The following is a 27138-nucleotide window of genomic DNA, read 5'->3' on the forward strand; positions in this document are numbered from 1 at the left end:
GCTTGCAGCTGAAGCCTGGGACAGCTCATGCCTCCGAGAAGCTCAAAACACAGAACCCTAGAGAGAGAGAGGCAATTGTCCTGTTATGCCATATTTCATAATAAAGGCATCTACACAGTGCTGAGGGTGCAGTGATTCACTCTTCAGATGCCTGAGGGAGTCACTGAGTGCTTGAGCTGATCTTTGAAGGAGGAGTAAGATTTTTAGGAGTGGGTAGGGTAGGATTAAGGGGAAGGAAGGGTGTTCTAGGAGGAGGGATTAACATCTGCAAAGGTACAGGGGTAAGAGAAACTGGGACCATCTCCTGTATGGAGAGAGTCCAGAAAACTCGTTCCCTCTTCACTTATCACACTTACGCGGCGAAGGTTCAGTATACACAGATTGTGTTTTTTCGGGCCTCTAGTAAACCTCAATTGACCTATTTATTGACCTGTTTTGGTAAATTAAAAGTTTCAACTGCAACAACAGGGATGATTCCAGAATCTAGCCAAGCATCAGACCCGTGGGGGGGAACCATTTAAAAATACAGGTTCCCAGCACATTTGCCCCAGAAATTCTAATTCAGGGACAAATGTGCTGGAGCAGCCTAGGAGGACCCTAGGGGGATGACTCTTCACATTTCCCCTGGTGGCTTTATGATTCCTTAGCCACTCATTACATATTAACAGAAATAAAATTTTTATGAAAAGTAGGCCTATTTATCAAAATGAAAACTTAGAAGAATGACATCGTTTTACATTTTCGAAGCTTTCTTTGACGTCTGAGTTAATAGAAGACATTCAGTTTGTTGCGACGTCACACACTGTGTAGCAGCTGGAAAACTGCATTGTATACAACCGAGAGAATGAAAGTGAAAAAAGTAAATACTGCCTTAATATTACTGTGAAAATGGTTTTGACCTTGCAGATACCCCAGTAGACTCTTGCGGTCCCCCAGGCATACTGTGTCTTAAGGCCATCCAGCAGACCACCCATCACTCCCCTCGCCACCCCCCATCACACACACACACAAGCTTCCCTGGGCACCTAGTTACCACCTTGACTCCTCAAAATAAGGAATCTGACAGATCACTACGGTGTTCTGTTCTATAAATTACTCTGTTTGAAGCAGACTTTAAATGAACATAAAGAAGGCAGCTAAGTATTTGTTGAATAAATGAATGTTAAATATTTATGCACTGTGTACCTTTAATCAGCTGATAAATTAAGATTAGATGCCTTTGCAGCCATTTAGAAAATCTTGATTATTTTCAAATAAATTAATATTTGGAAACTAAAAGTTCTAACTAAGGATAGCACTGGATCATGGTTATTGAGCTCTGAATCCAGAAACCTGTCTGAATTCCCGCCCCAGTACTTAAAACAGGGATCATGGGCAAATGACAGAAGCCCTCAGAGCCTCAGTTTCTTCATCTGAAAGTGAGAATAACAGCAGTAAAGGTTCACGATCCCTTATATTTATTTCCAAAATTCAGACACCTCTAAAAATGGAAATTTTCTTTGAAATTTCACTGAACAGGCAAACCTGACCTGAATTCCTTTGGTAGGAAAAACTCACCTGAATGGACTTGAAGCTCTTTTCATTTATTTTACCTGATCGGACTATTTATTTTCCTGCAGAAATTAGTATGTTTGATTATGGAGTACTTCGTAGACCTTGATTAGTCTGTGTATTATGAATGTTTCATAGTTAAGTCAGATAGGCATTGAATTCCGAAACACATCTGCCCCAAGGACTTCAGATGAGAGACTTAGGATAGGTCTTTCCACGTCAGGATTAAATGGGCTAATGTATACCTATAATGTCTAGAACATCGCCTAGTACCTAGCACCATATTAGGTTTCGTTAAATAAGTAGGGTGATATTTCCATACAGATTGCCAACAAACCCATGAAAGAATGCTCGACATCACTAATTATTAGAGAAATGCAGATCAAAACTATAATGAGCTATCACCTCACACCAGTCAGAATGGCCATCATCAAAAAATCTAGAAACAACAAATGCTGGAGAGTGTGTGGAGAAAAGGGAACACTCTTGCACTGCTGGTGGGAATGTGAATTGGTTCAGCCACTATGGAGAACAGTATGGAGGTTCCTTAAAAAACGAAAAATAGAACTACCATACGACCCAGCAATCCCACTACTGGGCATATACCCTGAGAGAACCATAATTCAAAACGAGACATGTACCACGATGTTCGTTGCAGCTCTATTTACAATAACCAGGACATGGAAGCAACCTAAGTGTCCATCAACAGATGAATGGATAAAGAAGATGTGGCACATATATACAATGGAATATTACTCGTCCATGAAAAGAAACGAAATTGAGTTATTTGTAGTGAGGTGGATGGACCCAGAGTCTGTCATACAGAGTGAAGTAAGTCAGAAAGAGAAAAACAAATACTGTATGCTAACACACATATATATGGACTCTAAAAAAAAGATTTAAAAAAAATGGGTATGAAGAATCTAGGGGCAGGACAGGAATAAAGAGACAGACGTAGAGAATGGACTTGAGGACGTGGGGAGGGGGAAGGGTAAGCTCAGACGAAGTCAGAGAGTGGCATGGACTTATATATTCACTACCAAATGTTAAATAGATATAGCTAGTGGGAAGCAGCCGCATAGCACAGGGAGATCAGCTCCGTGCTTTGTGACCGCCTAGAGGGGTGGGAGGGAGATGCAAGAGGGAGGAGATATGGGGATATATGTATATGTATAGCTGATTAACTTTTTTATAAAGCAGAGACTAACACACCATTGTAAAGCAATTATACTGCAATAAAGATGTTAAAAATAAAAAATAGGGTGATATTTCCAAATAAGTGTGGAAACCCCTGAATAGGAAAGAAAGCTCTTCTTATTTTACTAACATTTCCACATCAATGAAAGATGAGTTTTTGTTTTCTTTTCTCCTCTTGAGTTGGGCAATAGGAAAAAAAAAAAAAAAAAAGGAAAAGTGCTATTTTCCTGCTTTGTATCAGCAAAAATAGTAACTTTAGTGGAAGTGTACCTTCCTTGTTATTTGGAAATTGAAGGCACTTTAGAATTTGTGATTCTGTTCGTTTTTATTGAGCACCTACTATGTGCCTGGCAAGCTGGATACTAGGGCTACATAAGGGAATAAGCCCAAGTCTGTCCGCAGTCACCCATAGTCTAATGGGAGAGAAATAGTTGAGAGCCAGTGGTCATGCCAAATACTCGGTTTTAAAAGAATTAACCCGGCAATGCCTTCTAATTTAGGATTGCCAAATAAAATACAGGACTCACAATTAGTTTGAGGTGCAGGTGAACAATGATTAACTCTTTAGTAGAATTATGTACCAAATATTGCATGGGACATACTTATACTAAATGCAGTATTTGTCCTACGCAATATTTGGGACATACTTAGAACCAAAAAATTATTTATCGTTTATCTGAAATTCACATTTAAGGACACTCTGTATTTTCATTTGCTAAATCTGGCAACCCTAACTACGGTCCTGGGCTGTTTTCAACCATATTGGCAAGCTCTGAGTAGGAAATAGATATTGCACTCATATTGGGTAATTGAGTTTTTAAAAGAAGACTATTTATAGAGGTATGGGCAGGGTTAAAGGACACTAAGGAGGACGAAACAGCCGGGGCTGGAAGCAGTTACTACCCCCAGGTCCCAGAGGGGCAAGAAGGAAAGAAACAGAGAGGGCCGCTGACAGGCGCCATGGCCATCCCAGGGTGAGATGCGTTCCACCAGCACAGACCCAGTAGGAAGGAAATTGGCAAAAAAAAAACAAAAACCAAACCCAATACTTTATTCTGCTCCCTCCCGACTTCACTCTGCTCCTGTCCTGCAATCTTGGGAGTGCCCCTGCCCTCACTAGAGGCCGGGAGGCCAGGGGGCCGGCACTCCATAGCCAGGTGGGTAGGGGATGGGCCTATGGAGGTAAGTTAATTCATTCCGACGTGTATCTGATTAAGATATCCTTGCATCAGAACACATCCTTTGCTACAACAGTGATAAGCCAGGGGGAAAGAAGGTGGGGAGGGACAGAAAGGAAAAACGAAAAGGAAGAACAGAGTGACAGTCTGCAATTTGAAGGTCAAGGAAAAGGTGAATCAGCACCATGAATGATTTTAATCAAAGGTAATTTTGTTTCCGCCAAATAGGTTCTTTTTCCCCTCTTTGGAGTAACCACCTCGATTTCCTATATCAACTTAATGGCTAGAACCAGGGCACTTGGGCCCTCATATTATGCCGGCACGTGTACGACCCTGGAAGGCAGCACCGCCTTAACGTGTGGTCCTTGGTGCCTCCCTGGACTCGCCCCCTCCCGACCTTCATCCTCCATCAGGCAGCAGTCCCAGATGAGTCCAGGCCCCTGCGCTGCTCACCACGCTCTTGTCTCCATTCGCCCAGGGCCAGGCCTGTGGTGCTTGACCCAATCCTCCCACCAGACAGCTTTCAGTTTGCTGATGCAAATGGTTTGTAACATGGTGATACTGACTAGCCAGCTGGTGAAGGCTGAGGTAACAAGAATGTGTGAACCACTGGGCACGGCTGGGTTCCTTCCTCAGGGCTCTCCCAGCAAAGGCTAGGTCACCCCCCGGAGACGGGTTTTGGAATGGATGGGGCACTTTCAGGTTACGCCCAGGTGTCGACCAGGGTTGGCTGAAGATCAGTGTCGGCGCACTGGGTGTGGTCCTGCGCAGGGCTTCAAAGTGCGCTGCAGACCTTCTGCTCTCGTCTGTGCTGAGCGCTGAGTGCTGAGTTCCCTCCTTTCTCTGGATTACAGTTTCCCAGGCAAGGCTTGCAGCAGACCCAGCAACAGCAGCAGACAGCCGCTCTGGTGCGGCAGCTCCAGAAGCAGCTTTCCAGTAAGTACCCTCCGTCAGGAACAGATGGCTCCCAGGACGTGAAAAACAAGCCAGTGAGCAAAACACAGGTGGCAGCTCCTCAAAAACTGTCTTCCTTGGTGCCGTTTTCATGTTCGTTTTAAGTCCAGGCCGTTCTCATTTTGTTGGTGTTGGTTTGAATGCTTCTTTTCCGGGAAAGGCCCAGTCTTTTCCTTGAGTTCAGCGAGGATGTTTTCCTGTTGCTTCTCTTTGAATCTGGGAATGTTTCTTTCCAGCTGGGGGCCCTGTGGAACGGCAGGTGCTTTTCTGATAAAGCTAGATGTCCCAGAGAGCAACTTGGCTGATACCCTCCAGTGTACGATGGAACAGGATAGGTGCCCCCCCTGCCCCCAAGACTCGGATATGGAGAGGCCAGCACCAGACCTATCCCCTGGTCACTAGGGCCATGGCTGCTCTTACCACGGCACCACCCTGCCCTTCCTGATAGCGACTAAGAGAAATCCAGACCTGTAACGTGGCAGGTGGCATCGCAGGACAGTGTTTCTCCCCAGTTAATCTTGCTGCCGTGCTGGCGTGCTACCTTTCTAGGGCGCATGCCGACAACCCATTTCATCGGACCTCATCCCAGTGCCAGCAGCCTGCTCCCATGAATCCAGTCGCCCTGTGCTGGAGTCACGGGATGGGCAAACTCTTTTAGAAGTGGGAGCGAGGCCCCTGTGATGCAAAGAATATTGGCCTGGAAGTCAGGAGACCTAAATTCTGCTGCCAACTCTGTCACCATTATCTGGGTCATGCAGTTTTTCATCCATACAGCAAGCAGGGAGACTAGCAATTTCTCGATTCTGTGCTTCTGAGGTACAGAGCGATGAGCAGCGAGTTCTGAAGGCAGTGGTGTGGCTCTGGTGGAAGATTGTAGGGAAAAGGGTCAGTTTATGACTGAGAGAGAGGGGCAGCTTGGCTCTAGTCTTAATTTCCTGCCTGCTGCTGTCCGTGTGTTTTCCTGGGCAGAGGGAACACCTCTCTTATGCCCTGTGTCTCTCCGAGGGCATAACCAAGGTCTGTTGTTGTTGTTCTTGTTTTCCTTTAAAAATATTTCCCTCAGTTAAGTCATGTCAGTCTTTTCCAAGAACTGTTCAATCGGTGTGGTCTATTAAACACACGTGTGGTTTAAATTTCACTGTGTTTCATCAGCTCCAGAGTTCACATTTTTAATTTTTTTATATTTGGCTGCACTGGGTCTTCACTGCTGCACGCGGGGTTTCTCTAGCTGCGGCGAGCGGGGGCTACTCTTCGTTGTGGTGCACGGGCTCTAGGCGCGCAGGCTTCAGTAGTTGTGGCGCACGGGCTTAGTTGCTCCGCGGCATGTGGGATCTTCCCGGACCGGGGCTCAAACCCGTGTTCCCTGCACTGGCAGGCGGATTCTTAACCACTGTGCCACCAGGGAAGTCCCAAGAGTTCATATTTTTGCATGGCTAAAGAGAATATAATTTTAAGGTAGAGACAACATGTTATATTTTAATTTTTTTTTCTAGTGATTGGAGGTATGTACCTACGATTTTTATGGAGTAGCACCTATCTGGGGAGCATACTCTTGGTTCCTATTTCCAAGGGCTCACAGAATGCAGGTTTTTTTGTTGTTTTTTTTTGCGGGGGGCGGGTTGCCATCATTTCTGGAGCACTTTCTTGGACCAGTGAATTTTTTGCCATCATTTCTGGAGTACTTTCTTGGACCATGGGTCCAGTCATGGACCCATGACTTTACATTTATTAATTCACTTGATTTCCTAAACCACCTCATGCGCCGAGGTGTTATTGCTATTCCCGTATTACAGATGAGGAAACAACTAAAGAACAGGGACATTTTCCCGTTTGCCCAAGGTTACTCGGCTAGCAGCTGGGACTAAAACTCAGACTGTCTCCTTCCAGAGCCCACCTCTTGACCACAACATATAGTCTGATGCCTGACATGAGCAGTGATGCCGGCCTCCTTTGTTGAATAAGGGCAACTAAGCTGAGCTGCCCACTGCATTTCTGCCATAATCCGTGTGAATGGGGCCTTTGGATTTGAATAGTCCCACCAGAGTTGTGCAAGCAGTAGCTATTTCTAAGCCTGTGTCATTGTTTTGAACCTACTCACTGTTCTTTATTTGTCCAGGTGTGCACATAGACACACGTGCACAGGCAGACACTCGCGTCACACACACAGCCTCTCTCCCATGCATACTCTTGCACGGTTCTCTCTGATGTATCTATCCATGGCCATTTGCAGAAAATTGCCCCTTTCAAGCTACTTCTCTCACCTACTATAACGTCAGTGTCAAAGTAGAATCTCTGATGTGCTTTTATGAAGTTTCCAGAACTTTTCATGTTTTATGATACTTACAGTCCTTTTTTATGTTAGTATTGAGACGTTTGTTAGCTCAGGGATACAGACTTTTGACGGGCCGATGACCTTCATCCCAAGGCCTCTTGCTGGCCGTTGTGGGACTCTGATGTAGAGGTGGCCCCTCTGCAGAATGAATCGAGCAGTGGTATTAAGACCTTGGCCGCACAGGTGTCTGGGCTAGTGTTATACTTCCTGACCAGTCAGTCTGCTTTCAGTACCAGCCTCAGGAATAGAGGAACAGTGACAAGAGCGTGCCACCGATCTGTGGCATAATTTTGCGTCTGCAATTTTATTGGATTTTCTTTTTCTCATTAGGTAACCAGCCACAGCAAGGAGTGACGCCCTACGGGCATCCTTCACACTTCTGAGTCTGGAAGAGGACAAAGACATGAAGTTTTTTGTTTGCACTGAAAAATAGAAAATCACATTTAATGCATTAGTCACCTTTAGAAACGTCCCTTTGTTCTTTCATTTCTTTGGCGTTTTCCTATATTTTACGCTACATTTCATACAAAGGCGTTTAAACAAAATGTAAAGGAAAAGGTGTGGTTTGGTTTTGTTTCATTCAATTTGAAAGTAGGTTTAAAAATGTGGATCATGTGGGCCTACGCCAGGAAGAGTTTGGTAGCAGACCTTTTGAAATTGGTGCTTTTATTGAATCTCGTAGTTATAGAAAGAATGGATTATGGTGGATTTAAAATATTTATGGATTCATTAATGATGAAGTTCGGTTTTGGGGGTTTTTTTTTTGCACACTGTGCCGGACCAAACTACTGATTTGAAAGGCATGTCAGATCTTGACAGGAAAGCGACCCATTTATTCTGCGTTCACCCTTGGTGGCAAAGTGGACATTTATTTGCATCGCTCTAATTTGAAACGTTTGTAATTTCTTAAGCACTTTATGAACTTTGTTCTTATTTATGTAGGATTTTTCTTTGCTTTTGTTGTGGTCAAAAGGTGCTGAAACAGATTGTTGCTTAGTACTTAAACTTCTTAGACCAAGAACTTAAACCAAGGCTTCTGTGAGAGCCACCCTAAGGTACGTGGAAGCCTGTTAGAAGTAGCTGTACTACTAAATTTGTTTTCAGTGGCGAGATCATTGACCAGAGTCTTTGTGAAGGTACAACATGTAAATTCTAAAGGCCGGAACGAACCACAGTGGAATTGTTCCAATTATTTGCCAGATTTGGCAAAAATGACTCTGTCCAGTTTTGGTTCTCCTGAACCTTATGCCAACTTGAGAAAAAAAATCTCGCAGCTGGCCTGAGATTCCACAGTGCTCAAACTTGACATGGTTTCCAGAGAATCTGGCCCCCAAGTCCAGGGGGGGCTCCGGTTTTCATAAGAGATGTATTTGCTGTTTATTTTGTATGGTAAGTATTTGCTATTTTGAATTTAACTATTAATGTTGGTGTCTGTCTTGGTTGTGTATTGCATATACTGTATTTATAAATTGGTGCAAAAAGCACAAGTAAAGTAAATTATACATCAAATTTATTATAAAGAAATAGTAACTATTTTAACTTTGTTCAAGTATGTGGTAATTTGCTCCTATTAGAGTGAAAAATACAGTAAATTATTATCAGTTTGTGTAACTTAAGAGTATTCCATATAATATTTTTTTAGATTTAGATGCATAAAATTTTGAATGTGAAAATTGCAGGGCATTTTAAAACATGTGGGGGATATTTTCCCATGTTCTGTGTTAATTCATTTTCTTTTGCCATATGAATTTACATGTAACGTAGTCGAGCATACTGTGAATAGATTTGTCTATAATGAGCAAACCATGTAGAACTACTTTTTTTAAATGTAGCTGGTACAACTTTAGTAGATCATTTCCTTTGCAAATCATTATATAAATAATTTATATCTTCCTAGGTGAGTTACTCATTGCAAAATTTGACTCATGCAAATGACCTCAAATACATGTCCGCTTACTTTGCTGTGGCAGCATCCATGTGAACTGCTTTGTACACTGTGAAACGATTTCGCTCCAGCCCGCTCATTTCATGTTTACTCTGGGTTGGAAAAGACTTTGCCAAAACATTAAAGACCATTCTTTTCACTAAATCAACATGTTCTATCTGCTTTCAGAAGATGAATCTTGACATTTCAGCTGGTTTTGTATATCAGGGTTTTTTTTTTTGGTTTTTGGTTTTTTCCCTCTTGAGAGTCATACTTAGAGTTCATGAAGTTATTTTTTCTTCAGAGTAATCTGTCATATAATGACTGCCTTGGCAAAACAACTGAAATGTGAATGTCGTGCCTAGTGAGTACCAGTCATGTTCTGTCCTGATTGTTGTTTTACTTCTTCTCAAGAATTACTGGTGTTTAAAATGCCACCTTTCAGTTTGAACCATATATATTTGTAGCTCAATATTGCAAACAGAAGTAAGACTGTTTCAAGAATGAGTGTTATAATTACATAGCATTTGTATGCACTTTATATTTTGCAGAAGTTAGTGAAATTAATTTATTAATCATTTTGCACTTGAAAGCTGTGGGACATAGCTTTTTGTTGCTGTCGGCTCCTTTTTTTTTCAGGTGGGAAAGCTAAGATATGGTAAGGCCCTATAATTCGACGATTCTACAGAGAGTTGAGGAAAAACCTAGAACTGGTTTTCCCCTGTGTCCTATACAGAGAGAAACTGGAATTTTCAATCTATTCTTATCATATTTCCTCCCATTTAATCCTCTCTCCTGAGAGTTTTCTTTTTCTTTTTTAGAATATGCATTGATTTGTCTTGAAATGATCACAAAGGAAAGCCCTGTCCTTCGGCAGAACCTGGTAATTTGCTTGGTGAGACAAAGAGGAAATTATCTTAGGATAAGATGGAGACCCCAGTTCCCCTTAAAGACTTTGAAATAGAATGGAGTTGGACATAAGAAGCCCTTAGATATACCTGTTTACATAGTAGGCTTCTTCCTAATAGGGTTACACTTGTCCTCTGTTTTTTATTCCTCTTGGTCCGGAAGTAGAATGAGATCACTGTTAGAATGAGTAGCCCTTGACCGCTTATGGCCACAGGATACCAACATCAAAGAAAGAACGTAGGAATCGGGTCACCTCTTTAGGTGGGGCAAGCTGAAAGTTGGTGTGATGAAAACAAAATGAAGTGAGTCCCCCCCGCCCTCTGTCTCAACTGATTGACAGGGAAAAATGTAGTTCTCGGTTTTGTGTGCTGAGCTATCTATCTGAGCAAGACCTATGGCATTTTCTTCTTTTTCATTTATTAAGTCTCCTATAAGTCTTCTTAAATAATAGGCAAATATTTGAATAGATGCTGGAGAAATTACACTGGAAAATCCTAGCCTCTAAAGTTAGAAAAGCTGAATCATATTGTCCCTTAAATTAATTCAGGTTGAATTAAGCATGTAATATAAATAAATTCAGTGAATTACAAAAAGCAACATTTTGTATAGGGTTGATCAAATTTTAACTACAGTGAAACTCCATTGTATGTATTCGGTCTAGATTTTCCCAAACATTTCCCTGTCACACAGGATTATCACCTTATAGAATAGACGCTCATAGAGCAATGATTCCTCCTAAGAAAATTTTTCCTTATAAACAAACAGTTCCAAACCAGGGGTGCCTGAGCTAGATTTTGAAGTTATAAAGAAGTTTGTGTATTTGAAAAGCTTTTTAATGGCTTTATTTGGGATAGATGTAATCAACCCCCTTTTCACATTTTATGATGTGCAGGTGTTGTTGCTTTCTTACAAGTGGAAATTCAGCCTGCGTTTATTTTTAAATGCAGTTATTAAAACATTTTTTTCTATTCCCCATCAATGAAAATTTTCAGTGTGCACAAAATGGTGAATCATAAAACAGTTCAGCGCTTATTTTCTGTGGGTTTTAGTAAAATATTTATAAACTGACCACAGTATTTATACATCAGGATGACAAATTTACATCGACCACAAATTTAATCATCTTTTCCATTGTGTCTGTCCTCAGCGCCATGCTTGTAACATTGATTAATAGAAGGTGGACACTAGGCAAATGGTAATGAAAGAAAAAAAGTCCATTCTTTAATGAAGAATTCAGGTACATTATCCACTTGTTATTTTATGGTCGATCGTTTTCTCTTAATGTTCATTGTTATTCGTTGGCAAAATAAAAGTGCCTTAAGTTAAAAGTTTGTTTTGAGATCCATTATAAAAAAAAATCAGTATCAGTTCATAATGCATTTATTTACAAGTCCTTTTTTTTGCATGTCTATTATAATATTGTAAGTGTATTCAAATTCATTTACATGCCTATGGCTGCCTTTGATTAAACTTCTTCCAAAAAGTAAATTCTGTCCAGATGTTGACTTTGTTCAGGTAGTTTTATTTTCTGTCAGATTACTTGGATGTAAGTTGTTGCGTAATCACTTCCAAGTGGATTCTTTGCTGTGCATCTGTATATCCCAGAATCTGAGGCTTGAGGATTCTGAATGACTAGGGTACCTTGTGGGTGAAAACGTTGAATTCCATGTGTCCTCCCTTCGTGTGCCCCTGAGAACAGGGAGTGGTCAGGCATCTCCCATGTGATTTCTGGCTTGGGGACTCCCAGGGCCACACAGCGGAGCTGAACGGCCACGCCTGTCCTCGTGAGGACGTTCCTGGGTAGGCGATTTGTAATTCGGGGAGGGTAGGCCACAACCATTACTGGAAGAGTAATCAGTGCATGGCCAATACTGTTTTGAGCCTTACAAACGTAGCTTCCTCTGTCATAAGCTGTTGCCTCTTTGATGACCAAGGTGCCATTTTCATGCAGTATGTATTTTCCACTGATCTGAGGCGTGTCTATTACGTAACCACTTGGCACAGTCCATTTGATACGTGGCTTAGGGCTTCCATCAGAGACACAGTGCAACGATAGAGTGTCTCCACTGATACTGTAAACTGTTCCTCGTGCATAAGTGACAATCACTGGCTTTTGGCCAATTTCTAATACAATTAATTTCTCAATATAGCCAACTTTATTTCTTGCTGTACACCGATATTTTCCTGTATCGTCCCGAGTCATTTTAGAAATGATAAAAGAGCCGTTACTTGCTATTAGATACTGAGAATTGTTTTGTCCATTGGGAAATTGTGTGCCATTTGGTAAAATCCAGATTATTTCAGGTGGTGGGTTTCCATCAACAGAGCAATTCAATGCTGTGGACTTTCCAAGCTGGGCAACGATTTTTTCATTATGTGGATTTCTGAATGTCGGTCTTCTCAGCATTTCCAGTACTTCTAACTGTACCACCAGCACACTCTCTCCTCCTTCATTCCGAGCCACACAGGTAAAATTGGCTGCATCTGAAAGCCTCACATTCCTAATTTCCAGCGTTCCATTTTTATGGACTGTGATTCTGCTTCCATAGTACGGAACTGTGAGGAAAATACTGTCTGGCATGATCCACATGATTTGAGGAGATGGTGTCCCTTCGGCTCTGCAGTCAAAGTGTTTTTTGGAATGCCTCACCGCCATGGCTTTAATGGTGGTTTTATCTGTATACAGACCATTGATTAATGGAGGTTTGGAGACAACGTCCAGTTTGTACATTTTGGTGTCATCCCCACTGGGATTTCGTGCCACACATACGTACTCTCCGGAATCGAGCAGTTTCACTCTGTTGATAGACAAAGACCCATTGGCATGAAATGCGTACCTGTCCTTAGAGAATGAAATCATGTCATTGGAAGGCAGCAACCAAAATACTTTTGGCTTGGGTTCCCCAGTGACCTCACAGTCAAGGACGGCTGTGTCTCCAGCCTTGACTCTCGTGTTGGTCTTGTAACCCTGCCGGATCCGTGGGGCGGCTGTTATGACTGTTACGTGGACTTTCATTTCATCCTTCCCTAGAGTGTTCTGGGCATGGCAAGTGTAATCTCCTTCCTCTGCCATCCCAACTCTGTTGAAGTATAAGGTTCCATTGTCGAAGAGGGTGAACCTCCTGGTGCTGTGGCCACTGTCGTCGGCCTGCATGGCGTTATTTATCATTGTCCCATCAGGCAGACTCCAGGATATCTCGGGCACTGGTGAGCCGGAAGCCATGCAATCGACTTGGAAGTCTTTCCCGTGAAAAACTTGCTTTTTAAAATGTTGCTTGTGGTCAATTTTGGCAGGTTTCCGTCTTAGGCTGACGTGCATCAGGGTCAGATCGTCCCCCATCTTGTTTCTCGCCACACACAAGTAGTCTCCGCCGTCTTTTTCTGTTACTGATCCAATAAACAGGGATCCATTTGGGTAGACTTGGATGCGGCTGCCCATTCTGAGGAAAGGAGACGGATTGAGTATGCAGGTATTAACAAGGAGTGGGAGACTTATTTACACAGGATTAGCTTTATGGACATTTTCTTAAACTGTTGGAATGGAATTAAAATCACTGTCTTTTAAACTATTCTGAAAGATGAAATTAGCTGAACAGATACGGTTTAGTGCAGACAAGCACTATGTCTTAGATGGACTTCAAACGAATCTCCTCTGCATTTCAATTAAAAAGAATTTTCATGGTGACGAGAATATTAGAAATACCAGTTTCCTAGACCCATGACCGTCTTGACCACTTTACACATCAAATGATCATTTTGTGATATACATCAGTAAAGAACAACTTTCATACAAATTTACTTGCTCAGAAAAGATACCAGGTTTTCCTTTTTAAAGAGATATTAGTAATCAGTTATTTGGTTAGAAAATGAGTTTTACTTTTTTTTATAAAGAGAGGAAATGCCAAGGTAAGACCCATTAGAAGCTTACTAAAGCGTCTGTCTCTGCAGGCAGCTGTACCGTGACTCTGGTCTCTGCATTACATTGAACTCCGTGAAGACCATTTTTCTCTCTGAAGCCACTACACAGCCTGCTATTACCACATTGAACCATCAGGTGGCAGATCTTTCCTGGTAAAACCAAATCTAGTTTTTCAAAAAGACCAGTGGAAACTAACTGCTAAAAACGCAATCAAAAACACCCATAGGTGGAAATCTCCGTACGTGTTTTTCTTCCTAGTTCTTTGGCAACATGAGCTAAGCAGGTGGGTGAAATGAGAGAGAAAAGTGTGGATGACCTTTCATAGCATAACTGCTAAGCAAGTCAAACAGCCTCAAGTCATTTTTCACCTTCAAGAAAACATACCATAAGTAGGAAGAGTATTTGTTGTAGGACAACTTACAAGTGCTGATATTCTTTTTTTTTTTTTTCCCTCAAGCCTGGAGAGAACTTGTCTTGCATATAAACCAAAGGAAGGTCATCATAATGGATGCACTTTAAAAAAGGAATGGAAACTACAAGGGTCTTTGCATTCATTTTTTAATCTTTAGGTAGTTCCCCACTATACAGCCAAAAAAAAAAAAAAATACTTAGATAGACATAGTAACTTGCCCTTTTCACCATGCTACACTGCCACCTGCTATCATTCTTCCCTAATGCTTTCTAAGAGCTGTTTCTCAAACTCGGGTGCACATTAAAATCATTTGTATAAAATAGTGCTGTTGCCTGGGTCCCACCTCCAGAATTTCTGACTTAATTGGTGTGGAATGTGACCTTGGCCTCAGGACTCAGTTTTCCAAATGACTCTCATGGGCAGCAGAGTCTAAGAACCACTGCTCTAAATCTTGGTATTTAATGCAGTTCCCTCATTACCTGCATCAGAATTACATGGGGTCTAATTTAAGATGCATATTTCCTGGTTTCACTGTTCAGAGATTCTGATCCAATAGATCTAGCCAGGGATCCAGGAACCCACTCTTTGACAAACTTCCCGGGTGACTTTATGAACATTGAAGTTTGCGAAAGAGTCTCAAATTTGAGTGTGTGCTGTAATCATCTGGACAGCTTTTAAGAACACAGATTGCGTGTCAAAACACAGAATCGGAATCAAGTTCTCAGGCGATGCTAATGCTCTTGGTAGGAGGACAACCCTCTGAAAACCAATGACTCAAAATGACCTTTCCTCACCCCCAAATCTGATGCATCTGGAAGTTGTAATATATAAAAAGAGAACTGTAACTGTTTCCTTTTATAAACTGATATTTTTAAGGGAAAATTTACTTTTGAAAGTGGAAGTTTTCCCTGAGTAAAAGAAAGGGAATTCTTTAGGAAAATTAATGCACAGGCAAGCACGTGCAGTCTTTTAGAGCAGTGTTTCTTGGACCTTATTGCTCATGTGATTCACCTGGGGATCTTTTTAAAATGCAGATTCTGGTTCTGCCCATCTGGGATGGGGCCTGAGTTTCTGTTCTTGTAACAAGCCCCCAGGTCATGAGAAGCAAGGTTCCAAAGAAGAGGAAACACAATTCCGTCCTGAAACATAGGTCACGTAAGTCATATTTAAAGTCATGGAGGTAGACCAGTAGTGCTGTTAAGTCTGAGATGGTTAAAAAGAAATTCAGAAAAGGCAACGTTCACCTGACAACTAGGCTTTAAAAAAGTAAAATGTTTTGCTTATTTTGTTGATGGTGGAATAGACTTGGATGAGCATAGTTATGATGAAAATTTTAATTTTTAGAATCTAAAATAAATTCAGACTTACAAAGCCAAGAAGTGGCAACAGGAAGGACTTTTTTTTTTTTTTCAGCAGAAGTGCCCTTTTAATTTCTCTTGACATCTAAAGCATCTAAGTAAAGAGTATTCTTGCCTTTCTGAGTGGGTTAGTTGCAGAATAATCACTCAAGTGTTCAGTTAGCAAACAAGTTGTAGTTCATCATAAAAGAAAAGAATGACAGTACCTCTAGTGGACCTGTGATAGCATCTGTGATCTTACACACTCTGTTGCCTCTTCCAAAATATGAACAATCTTTCTGTGTTCTGTAAGTGCTTTCCCAAAACAAAATATAAACAGCCTACCTAATATCTTTGCTATCAAACTCTGAAAGATTTGTTGGACTACCTAGGGCGAGATTTTTGGTCGAGATTTATTCTAAGATGCTTAATGTGTTTTAGACATTCCTTTGGATTAACTTTTTAAGACATTCCCTTACATTTTTTCACACCTCTTCCATTCTTAAAAATTGACCTAATGCCCAGTAAACATTTTAGACATTGTTTTTACAACCTAAAATTAGAAATTTATCTGTTATTCCCATCACAAGTGTCATGCCTTCTACACTTCTTGCATTGGTTTCTGCATGGGTAGTAAAATTGTATTCAGAAGTACACAGAATCATGAGCAGTCTCTGGGTAAATGAGAATCACCCCCATGTGCTGCAGGGTGATTAAACAGACATACCAATATTATTATATACAAAAACTGGTACACTACTGAAAATATTTGATGCTACAAATGGGTATACATATAGTAGATAACAAGCATAAACATGTGAGTTGTGAAGTTTACATTTTGTAACCCAGCATTCTTAAATTTTAAATCTAAATTTCAATTTAAAATTTAGGTAATCTTCATGACTTATTTGAAAATTAACATTTACTTTGGAGTTAAAGATCACAAATTAACTTCCTTAACTATATCCGTTACCAACTTATAGTTTGACACTAGAAAAAAATCTATTCTTTTAAGCATAAACTCATGTGTAATTTCTCTTGCATGGATATTTTCTATTAATAAAAATGGAGGCAGAGTCAAGATGGCCGCATGGGAAGATGCAGAGTTAGTGTTTCCCCACAACTATGGTACCAACTGGCCACTGGTAGGGGACTCTGACACCCAAGGAGACGGGAGGAACCCCAAAGTGAACCGGTAGGACATAGGGGGACTGAGAGGGGGAGGTGAAGTGGAGGCCAGACAGGATCAGTGACCCTGAGGCCGGGGAGATCAGGAGAGGCAGGCGGGAGGGCCCCTCTGGGCGGAGTAGGAGAGGAGCAGAGGGCGTTTGAGCCCAGAAAGCCTGCTGGGCTCCCAGGTGAGGTCCCCTGCCTTCTGAGAGCAGGGGTGTGGGGCATGCCTGGGCCCCTTCTGTTCCTTGAGCCTAAGTCCCACCCCCCCCCAAGAGCCCCCAAGGCCTTTTCCAGCCCTGTCAGTGGTCCTGACCATTGGCCCCACCCACCACCCAAACCTCACCCTTGCTTAGACCCTGCCCTCCACAGCCAAGGCCTATTTCCAGCCTTTTTTTTTTTTTCCCCTCCTCTTTTTCACTATTGTGGTACGATTGTGCCTTCTGGTTGTTGATTCATCTATATTTTTATTTTTATATTCCTAACATACCTGTTAGTTTCCTAGTCTCATTTTTTACTTTGTTATTGTGGGGTTTTTTTCTTTTTTTTTGCCACCCCAGGTGGCTTACAGGATCTTGGTTCATGAGCCTGTGAGTGGGCCAAAGCTCCTGCAGTGGGAGCTGTGAGTTCGAACCACTGGACTAACAGAGAACCTCAGACCCCAGGGAATATTCATTGGAGTGAGTTCCTACAGAGTTCTTCATCTTAGCACCAAGACCCAGCTCTACACAGTAGCCTACAAAGCCCAGTGTTGGAAGCCTCAGGCCAAACAACCAGTAAGAGAGGAATACAATCCCACTCATAAAAAAAAAAAACGAGATGGCAAAAACCTACAAGACCAAATAAATGAAGAGGAAATAGGCAATCTACCTGAAAAAGAATTCAGAGTAATGATAGTAAAGATGATCCAGAATCTTGGAAATAGAATGGAAGCACAGATTGAGAAAATACAAGAAATGTTGAACAAAGATCTAGAAGAACTAAAGAACAAATAAACAGAGATGAACAATGTAATAACTGAAACGAAAAATACACTAGAAGGAATCAATAACAGAATAACTGAGGCAGAAGAACGAATAAGTGAGCTGGAAAACAAAATAGTGGAAATAATGGCTGAGGAGCAGAATAAAGAAAAAAAGAATGAAAAGAATTGAAGACAATCTCAGAGACTTCTGGGACAACACAAAATGCACCAACATTCTCATTATAGGGGGTCCCAGAAGAGGAAAAGAAAGAGTCTGAGAAAACACTTGAAGAGATTATAGTTGAAAACTTCCCTAACATGGGAAAGGAGATAGTCACCCAAGTCCAGGAAGCACAGAGAATCCCATACAGGATAAACCCTAGGAAAAACACACCAAGACACATATTAATCAAACTAACAAAAATTAAAAGAAAAAATATTAAAAACAGCAAGGGAAAAACCAAACATAACATACAAAGGAATCCCTATAAGGTTATCAGCTGATTTTTCAGTGGAAACTCTGCAGGCCAGAAGGGAGTAGCAGGATGTACTTAAAAGTGATGAAAGAGAAAAACCTACAACCAAGATTACTCTACCCAGCAAGGATCTCTTTCAGATTTGATGGAGAAGTCAAAAGCTTTTCAGACAAACAACAGCTAAGAGAATTCAGCACCACCAAACCAGCTTTACAACAAATGCTATAGAAACTTCTTTAAGCAGGAGACACAAGACAAGAAAAAGACCCACAAAAACAAACCCAAAACAATTAAGCAAATGGTAATAGGAACATATATATCAATAATAACCTTGAATGTAAATGGACTAAATGCCCCAACCAAAAGACACAAACTGGCTGAATGGATACAAAAACAAGACCCACCTATATGCTGTCTACAAGAGACCCACGTCAGACCACTTCAGGGACACGTACAGACTGAAAGTGAAGGGATGGAATAAGATATTACATGCAAATGGAAATCAAAAGAAAGCTGGAGCAGCAATACTTGTATCAGATAAAATAGACTTTAAAATAAAGACTGTTACAAGAGATAAGGAGGGACACTACATAATGATCAAAGGATCACTCCAAGAAGAAGATATAACAATTATAAATGTTTATGCACCCAACATAGGAGCACCTCAACACATAAGGAAAATGCTAACAGCCATAAAAGGGGAAGTCGACAGTAACACAATAATAGTAGGGGACTTTAACACCCCATTTACACCAATGGACAGATCATCCAGACAGAAAATAAATAAGGAAACACAAGCTTTAAATGACACAAGAGGGCTCCCCTGGTGGTGCAGTGGTTGAGAGTCTGCCTGCCAATGCAGCGGACACGGGTTCGTGCCCCGGTCCAGGAGGATCCCGCATGCTGCAGAGCAGCTGGGCCCATGGGCTGTGGCCGCTGGGCCTGCGCGTCCGGAGCCTGTGCTCCGCAGCGGAAGAGGCCACAGCGGTGAGAGGCCCACGTACTGGAAAGAAAAAAAAAATGACACAAGAGACCAGATAGGTCTAATTGATATTTATAGAACATTCCACCCAAAAATGGCAGAATACACTTTCTTCTCAAGTGCACATGGAACATTCTCCAGGACAGATCACATCTTGGGTCACAAATCAAGCCTTGGAAAATTTAAGAAAATTGAAATTGTATCAAGCATCTTTTCTGACCACAATGCTATGAGATTGGAAATCAATTACAGGAATAAAACATAAAAAACACAAACACATGGAGGCTAAACAATACGTTACTAAGTAACCAAGAGGTCACTGAAGAAATCAAAGAGGAAATTAAAAAATACCTAGAGACAAGTGACAAGGAAAACACGATGATCCAAAACCTATGGGGTGCAGCAAAAGCAGTTTTAAGAGGGAAGTTTATAGCTATACAAGCCTACCTCAAGAAACAAGAAAAATCTCAACTAAATCTAACCTTATGCCTAAAGGAACTACAGAAAGAAGAACAAACAAAACCCAAAGTTAGCAGAAGGAAAGAAATCATAAAGATCAGAGCAGAAATAAGGAAATAGAAACAAAGGGAACAATAGCAAAGATCAATAAAACTAAAATCTGGTTCTTTGAGAATATAAACAAAATTGATAAACCTTTAGCCAGACTCATCAAGAAAAAAAGGGAGAAAACTCAAATCAATAGAATTAGAAATGAAAAAGGAGAAATCACAACTGACACTGCAGAAATACAAAGCATTATAAGAGACTGCTACAAACAACGATATGCCAGTAAAATGGACAACCACAAAGAAATGGACAAATTCTTGGAAAGGTACAATTTTCCAAGACTGAACCAGGAAGAATTAGAAACTATAAACAGACCTATCACAAGTAATGAAATTGAAACTGTCATTTCAAATCTTCCAACAAACAAAAGTCCAGGACCAGTTGGCTTCACAGGCCAATTCTATCAAGCATTTAGAGAAGAGCTAACACTGATCCTTCACAAACTCTTCCAAAAAATTGCAGAGGGAGAAACACTCCCAAATTCATTCTACAAAGCCACCATCACCCTGACACCAAAATCAGAAAAAGATATCACAAAAAAAGACTGCAGGCCAATATCACTGATGAACATAAGTGCAAAAATCCTGAACAAAATGCTAGCAAACAGAATCCAACAGCACATTAAAAGGATCATACCCCATGATCAAGTGGGATTTATCCCAGGGATGCAAGCATTCTTCAATATATGCAAATTAATCAATGTGATACACCACATTAACCAATTAAGGGATAAAAACCATATGATCATCTTAATAGATGCAGAAAAAGCTTTTGACAACATTCAACACCCATTTATCATAAAAACTCTCCGGAAAATGGGCATAGAGGGAAACTACCTCAACATAATGAAGACCATTTATGACAAACGCACAGCAAGCATCATACTCAACGGTGAAAAACTGAAAGCATTTCCACTAGGATCAGGAACAAAACAAGGATGTCCACTCTCGCCACTCTTATTCAACATAGTTTTGGAAGTCCTGGCCGCAGCAATCAGAGAAGAAAAATAAGTCAAAGGAATCCAAATCGGAAAAGAAGTAAATCTGTCACTGTTTTCTTATGACATGATACTATACATAGAAAATCCTAAAGATGCCACCAGAAAACTACCAGAGCTAATCAATGAATTTGGTAAAAGTAACAGGGTACAAAATTAATACACAGAAATCTCTGGCATTCCTATACAACAACAACGAAAAATCAGAAAGAGAAATTCAGCGAACACTCCCATTTACCATTGCAACAAAAAGGATAAAATACCTAGGAATAAACCTGCCTAAGGAGTACAAAAGACTTGTACTCAGAAAACTGTAAAACACTGATGAAAGAAATCAAAGATGATATAAACAGATGGAGAAATATACCACATTCTTGGATTGGGAGAATCAATATTGTGAAAATGAGTAAACTACCCAAAGCAATCTACAGATTCAGTGCAACCCCTATCAAACTACCAATGGCATTCTTCACAGAACGAAAAAAATTACAATTCGTATGGAAATACAAAAGACCCCAAATAGCCAAAGCAATCTTTAGAAAGAAAAACAGAGTGGGAGGAATCAGGCTCCCTGACTTCAAACTATACCAAAAAGCTACAGTAATCAAGACAGTATGGTGCTAGCACAAAAACATAAACATAGGTCAATGGAACAGGATAGAAAGTCCAGAGATAAACCCACGCACCTATGGACCCCTAATCTATGACAAAGGAGGCAAGAATATACAATAGAGAAAAGACAGCCTCTTCAATAAGTGGTGCTGGGAAAAGTGGACAGCTACATGTAAAAGAATGAAATTAGAATACTACCTAACACCATACACAAAAATAAACCCCAAATGGATTAAAGACTTAAATGTAAGACCAGACACTATAAAACTCTTAGAGAAAAACAGGAAAAACACTCTTTGACATAAACCATGGCAAGATCTTTTTTGACCCACCTGCTAGAGTAACAGAAATAACAAAAATAAACAAATGGGACTTAATTAAACTTAAAAGCTTTTGCACAGCAAAGGAAACCATAAACAAGACAAAAAGACAACCCTGAGAATGGGAGAAAATATTTGCAAATGAAACAATAAACAAAGGCTTAATCTTCAAAATACACAAACAGCTCATGGAGTTCAATATCAAAAAAACAATCCAGTTAAAAAATGGGCAGAAGACCTAAATAGACATTTCACCAAGGAAGACATACAGATGGCCAAGAGGCACGTGAAAAGATGCTCAACATCACTAATTATTAGAGAAATGCAAATCAAAACTACAAGGAGGTATCACCTCACACCAGTCAGAATGGCCATCATCAAAAAAATGTACAAACAAGAAATGCTGGAAAGGGTGTGGTGAAAAGGGGACCTTCCTGTACTGTTAGTGGGAATATAAATTGATAAAACCACTATGGAAAACAGTATGGAGGTTCCTTAAAAAACTAAAAATAGAACTACCATATGACCCAGCAATCCCACTACTGGGCATATACCCTGTGAAATGGACCCCTAATCTATGACAAAGGAGGCAAGAATATACAATAGAGAAAAGACAGCCTCTTCAATAAGTGGTGCTGGGAAAAGTGGACAGCTACATGTAAAAGAATGAAATTAGAATACTACCTAACACCATACACAAAAATAAACCCCAAATGGATTAAAGACTTAAATGTAAGACCAGACACTATAAAACTCTTAGAGAAAAACAGGAAAAACACTCTTTGACATAAACCATGGCAAGATCTTTTTTGACCCACCTGCTAGAGTAACAGAAATAACAAAAATAAACAAATGGGACTTAATTAAACTTAAAAGCTTTTGCACAGCAAAGGAAACCATAAACAAGACAAAAAGACAACCCTGAGAATGGGAGAAAATATTTGCAAATGAAACAATAAACAAAGGCTTAATCTTCAAAATACACAAACAGCTCATGGAGTTCAATATCAAAAAAACAATCCAGTTAAAAAATGGGCAGAAGACCTAAATAGACATTTCACCAAGGAAGACATACAGATGGCCAAGAGGCACGTGAAAAGATGCTCAACATCACTAATTATTAGAGAAATGCAAATCAAAACTACAAGGAGGTATCACCTCACACCAGTCAGAATGGCCATCATCAAAAAAATGTACAAACAAGAAATGCTGGAAAGGGTGTGGTGAAAAGGGGACCTTCCTGTACTGTTAGTGGGAATATAAATTGATAAAACCACTATGGAAAACAGTATGGAGGTTCCTTAAAAAACTAAAAATAGAACTACCATATGACCCAGCAATCCCACTACTGGGCATATACCCTGTGAAAACCATAATTCAAAAAGAGACAGGTACCACAATGTTCATTGCAACACTATTTACAATAGCCAGGACATGGAACCAACCTCAATGTCTATCGACAGATGAATGGATAAAGATGTGATAAATACATACAATGGAATATTACTCAGCCATAAAAAGAAACAAAACTGAGTTATTTGGAGTGAGGTGGATGGCCCTAGAGTCTGTCATACAGAGTGAAGTAAGTCAGGAGGAGAAAAACAAATACCATATGCTAACACATATATATGGAATAAAAAAAAAATGGTACTGATGAACCTAGTTGCAGGGCAAGAATAAAGAGACAGACATAGAAAATGGACTTGAGGACATGGGGTGGGAGCGTGAAGCTGGGGCGAAGTGAGAGCAACATTAACATATATTCACTACCGAACCTAAAATAGTTGGCTGGTGGGAAGCAGCAGCATAGCACAGGGCGATCGGCTTGGTGCTTTGTGATGCCTAGAGGGGTGGGATAGGGAGGGTGGGAGGGAGGCTTATGAGGGAGGGGATATGTGTATGCATGTGGCTCATTCGCTTTGTTGTGCAACAGAAACTAACACAGTAACGTGAAGCAGTTATACTCCAATAAGGATCTATTAAAAATAAACAAACATATAAAATGGAAATGTTCATCCCCATCTTTTCTGTCATATTATGAAACATCATTGTATGAAGTCATGTAAATGTCAAAAATTAATACTCAAACTTATTCTTCAAAGAGATTTAATCTGTATAGAAAACAGTTAAAAATCACTATTAATATGCCTGTAACAGGAGATATTAGAGAAAGTGTGTATGTGTATATATGTGTCCGACACCGTCAGAGTGATTGGAGGTCCTGAATACATTTCACTTTGTGAAGGCCTTAATGTTGTGACTTTGATAAAGTGCTTTGCAGTTTTAGGGTAGAATAAATTAAGTATAGGTTGCACTAAAATTGAAAATCCTTTACTAGGAGACTCTGAAGAGTGAAATAATGAAGTGCATCTCTCCAGAACTTGATTGCTTTACAACATTCCCTCTTATTTTTGGATAGAAAAATTATTTTTTGACCCACCTGCTAGAGTAACAGAAATAACAAAAATAAACAAATGGGACTTAATTAAACTTAAAAGCTTTTGCACAGCAAAGGAAACCATAAACAAGACAAAAAGACAACCCTGAGAATGGGAGAAAATATTTGCAAATGAAACAATAAACAAAGGCTTAATCTTCAAAATACACAAACAGCTCATGGAGTTCAATATCAAAAAAACAATCCAGTTAAAAAATGGGCAGAAGACCTAAATAGACATTTCACCAAGGAAGACATACAGATGGCCAAGAGGCACGTGAAAAGATGCTCAACATCACTAATTATTAGAGAAATGCAAATCAAAACTACAAGGAGGTATCACCTCACACCAGTCAGAATGGCCATCATCAAAAAAATGTACAAACAAGAAATGCTGGAAAGGGTGTGGTGAAAAGGGGACCTTCCTGTACTGTTAGTGGGAATATAAATTGATAAAACCACTATGGAAAACAGTATGGAGGTTCCTTAAAAAACTAAAAATAGAACTACCATATGACCCAGCAATCCCACTACTGGGCATATACCCTGTGAAAACCATAATTCAAAAAGAGACAGGTACCACAATGTTCATTGCAACACTATTTACAATAGCCAGGACATGGAACCAACCTCAATGTCTATCGACAGATGAATGGATAAAGATGTGATAAATACATACAATGGAATATTACTCAGCCATAAAAAGAAACAAAACTGAGTTATTTGGAGTGAGGTGGATGGACCTAGAGTCTGTCATACAGAGTGAAGTAAGTCAGGAGGAGAAAAACAAATACCATATGCTAACACATATATATGGAATAAAAAAAAAATGGTACTGATGAACCTAGTTGCAGGGCAAGAATAAAGAGACAGACATAGAAAATGGACTTGAGGACATGGGGTGGGAGCGTGAAGCTGGGGCGAAGTGAGAGCAACATTAACATATATTCACTACCGAACCTAAAATAGTTGGCTGGTGGGAAGCAGCAGCATAGCACAGGGCGATCGGCTTGGTGCTTTGTGATGCCTAGAGGGGTGGGATAGGGAGGGTGGGAGGGAGGCTTATGAGGGAGGGGATATGTGTATGCATGTGGCTCATTCGCTTTGTTGTGCAACAGAAACTAACACAGTAACGTGAAGCAGTTATACTCCAATAAGGATCTATTAAAAATAAACAAACATATAAAATGGAAATGTTCATCCCCATCTTTTCTGTCATATTATGAAACATCATTGTATGAAGTCATGTAAATGTCAAAAATTAATACTCAAACTTATTCTTCAAAGAGATTTAATCTGTATAGAAAACAGTTAAAAATCACTATTAATATGCCTGTAACAGGAGATATTAGAGAAAGTGTGTATGTGTATATATGTGTCCGACACCGTCAGAGTGATTGGAGGTCCTGAATACATTTCACTTTGTGAAGGCCTTAATGTTGTGACTTTGATAAAGTGCTTTGCAGTTTTAGGGTAGAATAAATTAAGTATAGGTTGCACTAAAATTGAAAATCCTTTACTAGGAGACTCTGAAGAGTGAAATAATGAAGTGCATCTCTCCAGAACTTGATTGCTTTACAACATTCCCTCTTATTTTTGGATAGAAAAATTATAAATACATTTACACAGGTATCATTTTAAAACTGTCACAAGTATGGAAGCAAATGAGATTTTTTAACTATATAAACTCAGGAAGAAGCTGGCCCTTAGAGTATGGCATGTAAGAAACTTGGTTTTTATATAATTTGTATTATTTTGTATCAGTCTCAAAATGATTAGGTTTTCTTTAGAGCGAGTTACTTTTCTGTGTAGAGTCTGTGTGCTCTCTAACACTGCTGCTACTCTCACTCTACCCCTTTTACCACTTCAGAAGTTGTACGGCTAAATAAGATAATCTCAACAGAAAGGTATGGTTTACCTGTGCCACTGGTCGACGACAGCCTTGGATGGTAGCCTCCAGATTATTTTCGGTTTCGGCTCCCCAGTGGCTGAGCAGTTCAGTAGTAATTTGTCCCCCAGATTCACCTCCATCCATTTCTGGGATGCAAATTCTATACTGGGGATAGTCTCTCGTTCTTCCACTGTAAGAATTACCACCCTTCTCTCTGAGCCCGTGGAGCTGGTAGCAATGCATTCATAAGTGCCCCGGTCTGAAGAGGCTATGTTTCTTATAAGCAGAGTTCCATTTGAAAATAAGAACTTGGAATTGATGAACTGTAATGGTTTCACTTCGGTGCCATCAGAGAGGACCCAGTGAACACCGGGCTGAGGAGTTCCTTTTGCAGTACAGGGCAGTTTCAAACTTTCACCCCAAGTCCCTGCAATAACTTGCCTCTTTTGTTCTAGAATAACAGGTGGGGCCGCAATAACTTGTATTTTAACCAGCAGTGCATCCTGGCCCACTGGGTTGCTGGCCACGCATTTGTAAAAGCCCCTGTCATAAATGCTGAGATTGTGGATGACCAGCGTCCCGTCAGATGTCACCAGGGCCTGCCTGTTCCCCTCGGATGATTCAGAGACCACTGTTTTGTTTGCAAGAATCCAGGAAATTGTAGGGCTGGGCCTGCCTTCAGCTCTGCACTTCAGTTCCACTGTGCTTCCGGAATGGACTGTGATCTCCTTAGTATGTCTCTCCAGGATCCTGGGGGGATAGGAAACCACGGACAAGGTGACATGAAGGCGGTCTGTGCCAAATGGATTGGATGCTGAGCACAGGTACTGTCCACGGTCCTGAATGTCCACCCTCTGTATGGACAGGGTGCCATTGGGGAGCACCTGGAACCTGCTATTCTGTTTCCTTTTAGACAAATCAAGTCCTGATAAGAAGAAAGAAATTTATAGCCATAGGTCATCAAAGTTTAGATAGTAAACATAAATTGCTCACATGGAAGTCTCAAGAG

At 40.4% G+C, this 27138-nt stretch overlaps 2 protein-coding genes across 2 annotated transcripts in view; one reads left to right on the plus strand and one right to left on the minus strand.

Annotated features, from left to right (window-relative positions):
- Window positions 1-7659, plus strand: part of MED12L (mediator complex subunit 12L) — a 313136-nt gene extending 305477 nt beyond the window's left edge. Inside the window, exons 43-44 of the mRNA XM_024769070.1 lie at window positions 4781-4862; window positions 7543-7659. Of these exons, the coding sequence (XP_024624838.1) occupies window positions 4781-4862; window positions 7543-7595 (135 nt within the window). The 3' untranslated portion in view covers window positions 7596-7659. The remainder of the gene's footprint in view (window positions 1-4780; window positions 4863-7542) is intronic.
- A 2910-nt stretch (window positions 7660-10569) lies between these two features.
- The window catches only part of IGSF10 (immunoglobulin superfamily member 10), a 41364-nt gene continuing 24795 nt past the window's right edge, over window positions 10570-27138 (minus strand). Inside the window, exons 5-6 of the mRNA XM_024769069.1 lie at window positions 26157-27054; window positions 10570-13485 (exon numbers count right to left, since the gene is read on the minus strand). Coding sequence (XP_024624837.1) covers window positions 11577-13485; window positions 26157-27054 — 2807 coding nt within the window. The 3' untranslated portion in view covers window positions 10570-11576. The remainder of the gene's footprint in view (window positions 13486-26156; window positions 27055-27138) is intronic.

This window comes from Neophocaena asiaeorientalis, unplaced genomic scaffold (genome assembly GCF_003031525.2).
Source record: "Neophocaena asiaeorientalis asiaeorientalis breed wild unplaced genomic scaffold, Neophocaena_asiaeorientalis_V1.1 scaffold118, whole genome shotgun sequence".
Taxonomy (NCBI): domain Eukaryota; kingdom Metazoa; phylum Chordata; class Mammalia; order Artiodactyla; family Phocoenidae; genus Neophocaena; species Neophocaena asiaeorientalis.